Raw genomic sequence first — 13,018 nt, 5'->3', positions numbered from 1 at the left:
TAAACTGGTCTAAACCTGATCTAAACCGGTCTAAACTTGATCTATACTGGTCTAAACCTGATCTAAACCGGTCTAAACTTGATCTAAACTGGTCTAAACTTGATCTATACCAGTCCAAACCAATCCAAGCCAGGTCTAAACCAATCCAGACCAGCATAAACCAGTCCAAACTAGTCAAACCCTGATCTAAACTGGATATTTTGAGTATTACTCACCTAACTTAAACTACTAAAGGGATAACATGCACTGTCCCGACCAAAATAAATAAATAGAAATAAATAAATACATAAATAAATAAATGAGCTTTCAAATGAGGCGTTACACTGTTGCTCTTCTCTTTACCCAAAGCTTTTAGATTTGGGTAAAGCCGAACTGGAGAAAAGGTTAAGAGGTTAACTGACAATAGTTTTACCCACAGATCCACTGAGTCTCGGGGCATTCGCGTAAACTAGGTCCGATGGGCACATGAGGACTGTGCCACTTTAATAATGAACTCATTATGGATTCATTAAGTCGAGACACTTTTCGGATAATTGATGCGTTCAACACTGATTGAAACCTCAATAGCAGATAATAAGATATTGATATTAATAGTCTTTTTTTTTTGTACCTGAACACAAGTCAGTTCAGGTCAGCCCCGCCCACAGGGAAGATGAAAGAAGGTTTTGAGCACATTGTAAAAAGGCAGAGAAGTGACAGTAAAAAGTATTCATTGTGAACTTGCAGGCTAGTGTTTGTTAGCATTTCTGTGACAGTGAGCCTGAAAAGCTGGGAAACGTGTTCATAAACTCATCCAAGTTGAAGAATTGTGATGTTAGTGAGAAAATCAGATATAGGGCCTTTAACCTGACACGGAGCTGCCGAGGTGCATCGAAAAATAAGAAAAACATCGAGGTTTATGGTTCTTAACGTCAGCGTGCAAAGGGCTAAAATGTCTATATATTTATCCTTTTTAACCTCTTACCACCCGCCTAAACCAAATGCATTCTGTCCTCTTTGGCTATTATATAGGCCTGTGTAGCACCTCATTTGAAAGCTAAGACCCACAAAACTGATCTTTTTCCTCGCATTGTTGCTGAGTTGTGTCACCTTTTTGAATGTTTTTTTTTTCTTTTCTTTTTTTTCCATTTTTGTGAGATCTTTGTTGAGGTTTGTCATTTTTTGGTTGAGTTTTTTGTCACTTTTTGTTGAATTTTTGTCACTTTTTTGTTGAATTTTTGTCACATTTTTTGTTGAATTTTTGTCACTTTTTGGTTGAGTTTTTTGTTACTTTTTGTTGAATTTTTGTCACTTTTTTGTTGAATTTTTGTCACATTTTTGTTGAATTTTTGTCACTTTTTGGTTGAGTTTTTTGTCACTTTTTGTTGATTTTTTGTCATATTTTTGTTGAATTTTTGTCATTTTTTTGTTGAATTTTTGTCGCTCTTTGGTTGAGTTTTTGTCACTTTTTTGTCGCGTTTACATCCTTGTTTTCTTCTCATTTTTTGTGGCTGTTTTGGTGCTTTATTTCCCCAAGAAGCTTTTTGATTAGGGTAAAGCCAAACTGGAGAAAATAGGATCCGTTCAGGTGGGAGTTAAGAGGATAAACAGTAATAATGAAATACTTTGCTAGAGCTGATGAAGACTTTGCTCGGGGCTCCTCCTGCTGGCAACTGTGGGAACAACTTATTCAAAAACTAGCTTCCAGTTTCGATTTTTTTCGAGTTTATGTGTGTGGTAACCCTGAACTCCCATAACTGCAGCTTTTACATCAAACTCTTAAAGACGTAAAAAAAAAAAAAATTCTTCGATTCCCAAGTACCAAAGTGCTTGTTGCTGCTCGTACTCACCACGGCCGAGCACATCTCCGTCTAATGGGCTCCTCACTCCTTATTCAAAGAGGCTAATTGTGAGCATCCTGTCATTAGAGGCCGGCTAACCCACTCTGCAACATGATCCTGGACCGATACAAACCGCTATTAGCAAACTCTGACCTGATCCAAGACGGATTTTTTTTACGTCCGAGGTTGGGCCTTTGCTTAACCCCTTAACTCCCATCTGAACCGAGCACATTTTCTTTTTTTCAAGAAATTGACAAAAAAATGACAAAAAAATGACAAAAATGTGACAAAAAATGACAAAAATGTGATAAAAATATGATAAAAATTTGACCAAAATGTGACAAAATGTGACAAAAAAATATGACAAAAATGTGACAAAAATGTGACAAAAAATGACAAAAATGTGATTAAAAAAAATGGACGAAAAAATGACAAAAATGTGACAAAATGTGACAAAAAAATTACAAAAATGTGATAAAAAAAAATGGACGAAAAAATGACAAAAAAGTTACAAAAATTAGTTGAATACCCAACAAAATAATTGTGGGAAAAAATCTGTCTAAACGTGATCTAAACCGGTCTAAACTTGATCTAAACCAGTCTAAATGTGATCTAAGCCAGTCTAAACTTGATCTAAACCGGTCTAAACTTGATCTAAACCGGTCTAAACTTGATCTAAACCGGTCTAAACTTGATCTAAACCGGTCTAAACTTGATCTAAACCTGTCTAAACGTGATCTAAACCGGTCTAAACTTGATCTAAGCCGGTCTAAACTTGATCTAAACCGGTCTAAACGTGATCTAAACCGGTCTAAACTTGATCTAAGCCGGTCTAAACTTGATCTAAACCGGTCTAAACGTGATCTAAACCGGTCTAAATGTGATCTAAGCCAGTCTAAACTTGATCTAAACCGGTCTAAACTTGATCTAAACCAGTCTAAACGTGATCTATACCAGTCCAAACCAATCCAAGCAAGGTCTAAACCAATTCAGACCAGCATAAACCGGTCCAAACTAGTCCAACCCTGATCTAATCTGGATATTTTGAGTATTACACACTTAACTTAAACTATTAAAGGGATAACATGCACTGTCCCGAACCAAAATAAATAAATAGAAATAAATAAAAATTATTTAAAAGATGAAAAAAATCGCTGTGACACCGTGTCAAAAAAGTTACACACATCACTTTTGTAGGTCTTAGCTTTCAAATGAGGGGACTACATTTGAAAGCTAAGACCTACAGAACCCATCTATGTTTCTTCCTGGTTTTTGTAATCACGTTTTAGTCGTTTTTACTGCATTATCATCATGTTATCACAACAAAAGCGTGACAATCACAACGGGGCAACGAGAAGCTTCTAGATTTGGGTGAAGCCGAGCTGGAGAAAATGGGTGAAGGTTAATGAAACACGACTTCACTGCAGCGGCTTCGCATCTGGAAAGATTCCGAGTTGCGGATGCGCGGAGATCCGACGCTGAAGAGCTTTTTTGTTAGAAATCTAATTAAAGCAAAGTGGTGAGGAGAAGGAGACGACTTGTTTGGCACAGATTTCCTGACCGGAACTAATGCCGTGTTCCATCCAGGGTCGGGAATATTACAAAACACACCGACTCGGCCACAATCATTTCCTCAGATTATGTCAAAGCGCTGAAAAATGAAAAAAACAGAAGGTAAACGGACAGTGATGTGGAAGCTATGGAGTCCACAACACTGATTACGTGAGACAAGCTTCAAAACAAAACAACACTCCGGGATCTTTTTGACGAGGGTGAAAATTCAAATACCCTTTCAGGCAAGACATTAACTAAATAAATAATGTATGTGTTTGTAGAGGCTGGACGGAGTATTTAGTTGGTCAAAGGACTTCACATGGTCGCTCTTTGCACGGGTTTGCTCATATATATACTATTATTGATAGGGTTTTTTGATATTGTAATTTTTTATATTGTTGTGGACACGATTTAAAGGGGCTAGATGCAAAGTTGGCCATTTTATACTCACTACTGCCACCTCAGGTCATACGTGTAACTGCAGCTTCTATATTAAACTCGTGTGTGACGGCAATTCAGACCCGAATTAACACCTTTCTGAGTGACAGTGCAGGATTTTTAGAGGCAGTTGTGGTGGTCTGGGCTCATTCATAATGCTGATAATACCAGGAGTAATTTGGCATCCGCACAGTAAAGTGAAGATTACTGTGCGGATTTCGAACTACTCCTGGTATTATTACGCCTTACAGCATAGTTCCTTCCCCCTTTTATCCGCTTAGAAAATCCACATTGTTTACTTTTGTGTAATTATACTTTGTAGTGTAACACTTCACGTAAACATATTTAAATAGGGAAAACGTGGAAGAGCTTGGTAGCTTCTATCTTGACCTGTTTTGGAGCTATAGTGGAGAGCAGGAGAGGCTAAATGCTAACGCCGTCTGTGCTGTGTTTACGTGACTGAAGGCACGGGTGAAGATCAGACAGGTCCTAAAGAACTCGTCAAAGCTAAGGTAAGAGCATATCTCAGTATGTAAAAGTGGTGGCCTATTACTTTAAGTAAGGGATAATGCAGGACAAGGTGTCCATAATCAGAAAAAACTGTCCAACACGGAGCTCCATCACTTTCTATACTGTTTTACCTGAAGCTAGTTCCAGCTCAATTGTTTATCGTTACCATGGAAACAGCTGCAGATACAGACGGCATCTCGTCATAGAAGGGGGCGTGGCCTCGCCGAGGGGGAGAATAGAATCTTTAGCGAAATTTCCCACTCTTTTTTGCCATTTTCTGGTAGAATATCAACTTATTTATCACATACAAATAAAGTCAAGTGTAAATCAGGCCCATATGGATATTTTCTCACAGCAGATTGTTCAGTAGAAGTGAAAAAATGGCAGTTGTAGCTAGCGCTAGCTAACGTTAGCATTAGCCCGATGCTAACATGTAGCATCAAGTTAGCATTCTCTGTTATTCATGTATTTATGGGCAGTTGAACCACTTTGCACCTCCTCATGTCTTTGTATCTTTATTTAGTAGAAACTATATTCATACTTCAGCATTTGTTACAGTAGTTTTTGCATAATTAGAGAAAGTTTTGATTTTTTCAAAATTGTTTTCCCCCTTAACTGTTATCAAACATGACCATATATGGATGATTCCAGAGATGCCGTCTGTATCTATTGTCTCTACTTCCGGGTTCACAGATGAAACTGCAAAAAACTCTTTAATACCACAAATATTTCTGAAACTCCACATAGATTTACTGAACAGACTTAATTATCAGGCCCATGAGCCAAACATGCTGAACCTACTGCTATAAATGCGATTAATTGTGATTAATGAATTACAGACCTGTAATTAACTCGATTAAAAATGTTTAATCCAGTCCCACCACTCATTGTGATGTAGATTTTAGGCCATTTGTCCGACTGTGGAATTATCTAAGGAGAAAATGTGTAAATCTCAGTCAGATAACGAGCTCAGGGATTTCGTGATATATTAAATGGATAAAGCATCACTTTATGTCTCTATAATAAGTTGGTGATGTTGTGCAGCCCGACTTCATGGCTCTATTTGCACAAACTGCATTTTGGCGCAATAACGTCTGGGATCATGTTTTCTGTGGGAACAGAGTTTCCTGAATGAGCTGTGGAGGCCGGTCCGGTGAAGCCCAGAGTCAGTGGTGTAATCATTACCAGTGTGAGGCGTGCGCAGCTCCCAATAAAACTGCAGACTTTGGCCCCAGCGCCTCTGACAACAGCAGGGCCTCAGCACGGCCTCAGCAGGGCCTCAGCACGGCCTCAGCACGGCCTCAGCACGGCCTCAGCAGGGCCTCAGCACGGCCTCAGCACAGCCTCAGCATGGCCTCAGCACAGCCTCTGAGTCAGCATGGCCTCAGCACAGCCTCTGAGTCAGCATGGCCTCAGCACAGCCTCTGAGTCAGCATGGCCTCACCACGGCCTCAGCACGGCCTCTGAGTCTGCACGGCCTCAGCACGACCTCAGCACAGCCTCTGAGTCTGCACGGCCTCAGCACGGCCTCTGAGTCTGCACGGCCTCTGAGTCAGCAGGGCCTCAGCACGGCCTCAGCACGGCCTCAGCACAGCCTCAGCATGGCCTCAGCACAGCCTCTGAGTCTGCACGGCCTCAGCACGGCCTCTGAGTCTGCACGGCCTCTGAGTCTGTGCGGCCTCTGAGTCTGCACGGCCTCTGAGTCAGCAGGGCCTCAGCAGGGCCTCAGCACGGCCTCAGCATGGCCTCTGAGTCTGCACGGCCTCAGCATGGCCTCTGAGTCTGCACGGCCTCAGCAGGGCCTCTGAGTCTGCACGGCCTCAGCACGGCCTCAGCACGGCCTCAGCAGGGCCTCAGCAGGGCCTCAGCACGGCCTCTGAGTCTGCACGGCCTCAGCACGGCCTCAGCATGACGTCTGAGTCTGCACGGCCTCAGCACGGCCTCTGAGTCTGCACGGCCTCAGCATGACGTCTGAGTCTGCACGGCCTCAGCACGGCCTCTGAGTCTGCACGGCCTCAGCAGGGCCTCTGAGTCTGCACGGCCTCTGAGTCAGCACGGCCTCAGCACGGCCTCAGCAGGGCCTCTGAGTCTGCACGGCCTCAGCACGGCCTCTGAGTCTGCACGGCCTCAGCACGGCCTCAGCACGACCTCAGCACGGCCTCAGCACGGCCTCAGCAGGGCCTCTGAGTCTGCACGGCCTCTGCACGGCCTCAGCACGGCCTCTGAGTCTGCACGGCCTCAGCACGGCCTCAGCAGGGCCTCTGAGTCTGCACGGCCTCAGCACGGCCTCAGCACGGCCTCAGCACGGCCTCAGCACGGCCTCAGCAGGGCCTCTGAGTCTGCACGGCCTCAGCACGGCCTCAGCACGGCCTCAGCAGGGCCTCTGAGTCTGCACGGCCTCAGCACGGCCTCAGCACGGCCTCAGCACGGCCTCAGCAGGGCCTCAGCAGGGCCTCTGAGTCTGCACGGCCTCTGAGTCTGCACGGCCTCAGCACGGCCTCAGCACGGCCTCAGCAGATCCCAGGAAATACATCAGACATCTCGGTCCAAAAAAGTGCAGTTCTAGGAACAACAAAGATACTGCGCAGAACCCTCAAGCTCCCAGGCCTCTGGTAGCCGGAGGAAAAAGAGTCCTTATATTTGGAGAGTTTAGCGGTGCTAGGCTAGTGCATGTCTATGGTAACTAGTAGCACTAAAAACAGTCTGACCCAAGCACAGTGCACCTGAGGCAAATCACTTATAGACTAACCATAAATGTCTGTGTCTGAATAATTTATATTATATATATATATTTGAGCAGCATCAGTTTCCTGGTTGTAGCTACACCACGGCGGAGTGATCTGCTACACGTGGAATTCACAAAGGAGCTTTCTACATATCAGATATGTCAACGTCGGCGAACGACCCCATGATTTTGAAATTATTAGTAATAGAGCTCCACAGTCCCGCCCCTCGCGGTTTTGTTGCTCCGGAAGCAAAAAATCCCCGTCTACACGACCGTCGATTTTCCAAAAGTTCAAATATAACGAGTTTAACGTCACCGCAAAAGCTAATCAGCTCTGTAGCAATTCGTGACCATAAAATGTTTCATTTCAATCCAAAAAGAAGACGACATGTTGAAGAAAAGGCAAAGGTACAAGGCTGTGACATCATTCACTTCCTGACTATAGAAACTCCGTATCCCAAGAACCATTGCGACATCGCGCCCGCTGGTCAAGGCAACCAGGTTTTCAGCAAACACGGCCAGTTTCTTTTACTTTGCAGACAAAAGTTCTATATTATTTCACTATTAAACAATCTGAATCCTGCTAATTGGAATAAAAATGATGGTGGTTCGTTTAATTGGATCGTTGGGAACATTTTTGGGACGTTTTTCTTACTCTAAGTGTTAGACATGGATAAAACGTCAACTATCTGCCTGCATTATGTTTGAATACATTGTTTATAATATGTCGTCTACATTACAATAAATAAACACGTATAGGAACGTGAAGCTCCACCAATCAAAAGCCTCGTAGTAGATCATGGGACTCCCGAGCATCCTGGGTAATGTAGTTCTAGGACGAAGGCTCAGAGTTAAACTGTATTTTTTCGTAAACTAGACCGATCTCATACACGCTTTTTTCATCTGCGTCTGACTTTGCGGTCGCTTTATAACCACAGAGCTGGATTCAGCCCAAGCTGACGGAGTTACGGAGTTAAAGACTTTATTCCAAATCAATACGGTCTCAAAGCAAGGGGGGTTTTACTTCCGGACCGGAGAGGAGGCGGGACTGTGGAGCTCTATTCAGGCTACTAGTTACCATAGACATGCACTAGCCTAGCACTAGCCTAGCAGCGCTAAACTCTTCAAATATAACGACTGCATGAATAAAAAAATAAAAAAAACACTGAAATGAGGCCCTATGTCAAAAATCCTGAAATATCCCTTTAAGCACCCCCTGCAGGCATAACACAAGCCGTCATTTGTAGCTAACAGCATTCTAACAAGTTGCTACAGTCGTAAATGGTGCGTAAATATATACTGTAAACCCGAATAATGCACAAGAAAAGGCTTTCAAATGGCAGAGGATTGAATTGGAACCAGCCCCGGAAAGAGCCGGCCCGAGTTATCTCAGTAATAGGCCACAGAGAGCCAAGCACGGCAATTTGTTAGCCGCGGTGAGGCTGTGCGCACACATTAAACCGAGCGGAAGTAGCTTCTAATGCCCACAGCGCGGCACCACTCCGGCTCACACTCCCGGTTTGGTTAAAAGTTTTTATGGACAGTTTTTATTTGACCACTTTAGCCTTGTTTTGGTTCCTGGTTGCGCATGAGTTTATCTCAATGTGTGCAGCTCTAATGACACTCAGGAACTCACAATCTGAACTGAAAATGCAGAAATCCTTACATTCAAATCTTAATCTCGTAAATCCTCAGCGGTTATTTGGATGCAATCTGACACCCCGGCTGGACCAGAGCAACGATTTGTTTCCTCGAGCTAACGGGCTGCAGTTATTCAAATATGGTGGTTTTCGGCACGTTCGCAGCCGGGCCAGCGCTGGCAGAGTTCCCTTTCCTCTGCCAGGCTGCCAATCTGCGCTCCTCAAAAGTGTGAAGGGCTGCTGGAGTTTAAAGAGGGGGTATCATGCTTTTTTCAATCACATAGCACCAGTCTATATCACACTACAATGATGACCAAACCTTCTGTTAGTCTGTAAATGCAGTAAATTAGAATAACTGCCTTGTATAAAATTGCTCTCTCAAAATGGCTGTAGCGAATGTCTTGAAATAGGCCTCTGTCTCTTTAACCTCTTAACTCCCACCTGAACAGATCCCGTTTTCTCCAGTTTGGCGTTGCCCGAATCAAAAAGCACCAAAAGAGCCACAAAAAAATGAGAAGAAAACAAGGATGTAAACGCAGCAAAAAAAAAGACAAAAATTCAACAAAAATGTGACAAAAAATCAACAAATATGTGACAAAAATGTGACAAAAATTCAACAAAAATGTGACAAAATTTCAACAAAAATTCAACAAAGATGTGACAAAAATGTGACAAAAATGTGACAAAAATTCAAAAAAGATGTGACAAAAATGTGACAAAAAATCAACAAAAATGTGACAAAGATGTGACAAAAATTCTACAAAAATGTGACAAAAATTCAACAAAAATGTGACAAAAATTCAACAAAAATGTGACAAAATTTCAACAAAAATGTGACAAAAATTTAACAAAAATGTGACAAAATTTCAACAAAAATTCAACAAAGATGTGACAAAAAATCAAAAAAGATGTGACAAAAATGTGACAAAATTTCAACAAAAATTCAACAAAGATGTGACGAAAAGTCAACCAACAAGTGACAATTTTTTTTTTTAAATTAGAAATGTGAAAAACACAACCAAAAAGTGACAAAATCTCAACAGAAATGTGGTAAAAAAACAAACAAAAAAAAACATAGAAAGGTGACACAACACAGCAACAACGCGAGGAAAAATATCCGTTTTGTGGGTCTTAGCTTTCAAATGAGGTGTTACACAGGCCTATAGCCAAAGGGGAGCAGCATGCATTCGGTGTAGGCGGGTGGTAAGAGGTTAAGAACCTCTGACCCTTTCCGACACGCCCCCTCCACACGCTGTCTGTGGCATCAGTGGGGAGGGGGTTAAATTTGTCACATTTCCATCATTGTTTTTGTCTCAGTTCTGTCGCTATTTTCACAGCTTTTTTCCAGAAGCTTTTGGATTGGGGTAAAGCCAAACTGGAGGAAATGTGCTCGGTTCAGGTGGGGGTTAAGGGGTTAAATCTAAAATCTGTTTTTTGGCTGTGTTTACATCTCACTCTGAGGTGGTAAAAACATATTTAAAAGTCAGGTACCCCGGCTTTAAGTTTACAAATTGTCTGACAAACGTTTCTCAAAAACTATTAATATTCACAAATGACGGCTTATTTGGCTTATTATGATGTTGTTTGTTACCCTAAAAATACAATTTTCAGAAGCTTTATTAGTCTGGTCATCTGCTCGGACGGTTGCACCGCCTCACATTTTAGGGGTTTGAGGTGTGAAAACAAAAAAACGTATTATTGAAATGTGATGATAATGTGGTTAACCTCTTACCACCCGCCTGAACCGAATGCATTCTGTCCTCTTTGGCCCTTAAATAGGCCTGTGTAACACCTCATTTGAAAGCTAAGACCCACAAAACTTTTTATTATTGCTGTGTTGTGTCACCTTTTTTATGTTTTTTTTTTCCTTTTTGGTCACATTTTTATTGAGTTTTTGTAATTTTTTTGTTGAGTTTTTGTCACATTTTTGTTTAATTTTTGTCACTTTTTGGTTGAATTTTTTGTTTCATTTTTGTTGAATTTTTGTCACATTTTGGTTGAATTTTTTTTCACTTTTTGGTTGAATTTTTGTTGAATTTTTGTCCCATTTTTGTTGAGTTTTTGTCTCTTTTTTGTTGCGCTTACATCCTTGTTTTCTTCTCATTGTTTGTGGCTGTTTTGGTGCTTTTTTCCCCAAGAAGCTTTTTAATTAGGGTAAAGCCAAACTGGAGAAAATGGGATTCGTTCAGGTGGGAGTTAAGAGGTTTAGCTAAATAGGTTGTGTAGAATAAAGTGATACATGTGATGAAAAGATCAAACTATTTTAAAAAGATATACAACACTCGGACACAAAAATATGCACATCATGTACAAATATATTCCCGTATTTTGTGTAAATTTTAATGCCATATTCCTTAGTTTCTGAAAAAAAGCCATATTTTTGTAACTAAATGTAACACTGATCACGATACAGCCTCGATACATACGCAAAATTGTCACGTACTCCGATATATCGCCCATACGATATATCGCCCTGATAAACATCATAAGGAATGTTGATGGGGGGGTTATAGTACTACCCTGTCAAATGTGTCCGATGTGTCATATTGCACTAAAAGTTATCCAAATTTAGATCAAGTTATTTTGGCTTATAGAACTTTCCCTCAGGTGGGAAGCCCCTGGCCATCGATCCTCCGCTTCCTTCCGCTCTCCCCCCTTTCCCTCCCCTAAAACCCGGCAGAGGTATTTGGGAATTCGGGCTTGGTCACCCCCCCCTCCTCCTCCCCTGCCTGAGTGTATAGTGCCTTACCGAGGAGCAACAGTTTCAGTTCGCGGCGCGCGTCCCTCTTATCCCGGCGGAGCTGCCTCTCGATCTCATCGTTGATCCTCCGGGCTTCTTTGGCCTCTTCGCTGAGGCAACACGCCATTATGGATTCCAGGGTCATACTCTTTCTGTGTGTGTCTCTTCTTTCTTCTTTTTTAACCAAACACACACGCGTTTACAGCTCTCCCAACGCCCCTTAGTAGTGATTCATCCAGGGTTTTTTTTTCCCTCGCAGGGAAGGCCTGCTCCCGCTAATGGCGAAGGAGCGTCCTCATACAGGCACACAAATAACGCCCTTATTACAAGTCCAAAGGTGGAGGAGAAAAAAAAGAAATGTTTGTGAAATGATCCCCCCCCCCTTCCCCTCGTCTCTGGGCCTACGACAACTCCCGACCAAGCGTCCAAAGCGTGTCGATTTACACGCCCGTTGTTGTCCTAATTGGTGTAATATCCGCTTTTACGCACGAAATGATCAACAGATCCTTTGGAGAGCCATCCCAGTCGGTGCCACAGTGCCCCCCCCGCCGCCGCCGCTGCCGTGTGGGATCTCGTCAAGCGCTGCCATCCGTACCCCACTCTCCCAGACTCGGTCCAAACACGGTTTCACGGCCAGGGCGCGCGTAAAGGCGACAGTCCAGAGAGAAGAAGGGAGAGAGAGCAGGCATGAAGGAAAAGCTGTCCCGTGTTCCCCCCACCCACCCCTCCACACCTCTCCAGCCAATGGCTCGAGCGACTCCCCGGGCGTGGTAAGGCAGAATATGGCGGACTTTCGCTCCGATCCTCCGCCAGGCTGGGATACAGTACGGTTGTCTCTCCCACGGTCTCTCCCCGCGTGAAACGACACGAGAGCCGCGCGTAAAGGACGAGGCTGTCCGTGGAGGAGGAGGCGGCGATGCGAGGCCGGTGCGGGGGAAACGCCGAGTGTTGCTTCGGTCTTCTCCTTTCCCCTGGATTCTCTTCGTGTATTTTTATTCCACAGGCCAGATCCACTCCTCCGCGCTGCCAGAGCCCGGGGTGAAGGGTCCGCAGACCGGAGCAGCAGCGCGTGTAGGACCCACGGGCTTGTTTGGTTGGAAACAGCACCATCTGCTGTTTGGGGAAAGTCATCGGAATCCAAGTTCTGATTCGTTCATCCTCTTAACCGAGCACATTTTAGTTCAGCTTTATCCAAATCTAATCTTGACTGGAGAGTTTACAGCCGATTTCCCATTAACTGCATTACACAAGTCATATCTACATATAAAATCTATGAATTACAGAAATGATCAATAATATAAAGAACAAAATAATTTTACCTCTATATAATATAGGCCTTTAGAAAGCTGTGATGTCACCTGAAACCCAGCAATAGGCCAGAGTAACGCCTCCTTTCAAAGCGTCTTCCCTCATTTTCGTATTTTTTTGTGTTTTTGACACATTTTTGTGAATTTTTTGTCCTTTTTTGTCGCACTTTTGTCTTTTGTCTTCTTTTTTTTTGCATTTTTGTCATATTGCTGTCTCATTTTATTCTTTTTTGTGTCATATTTTTGTCCCTTTTTTGTCACATTTTTGTCTATTTTTTTGTTGC

At 43.0% G+C, this 13,018-nt stretch overlaps 1 protein-coding gene across 1 annotated transcript in view; it reads right to left on the bottom strand.

Moving 5' to 3' along the window:
* LOC306960406 (guanine nucleotide-binding protein G(q) subunit alpha) overlaps nt 1-12,083 on the bottom strand; it is a 42,285-nt gene extending 30,202 nt beyond the window's left edge. Inside the window, exon 1 of the mRNA XM_079552838.1 lies at nt 11,437-12,083. Coding sequence (XP_079408964.1) covers nt 11,437-11,572 — 136 coding nt within the window. The 5' untranslated portion in view covers nt 11,573-12,083. The remainder of the gene's footprint in view (nt 1-11,436) is intronic.
* Nucleotides 12,084-13,018: the final 935 nt, after the last annotated feature.

This window comes from Gobius niger (genome assembly GCF_951799975.1).
Source record: "Gobius niger genome assembly, chromosome: 1".
Lineage (NCBI taxonomy): Eukaryota > Metazoa > Chordata > Actinopteri > Gobiiformes > Gobiidae > Gobius > Gobius niger.
This window is presented reverse-complemented; position numbering and strand designations above follow the sequence as displayed.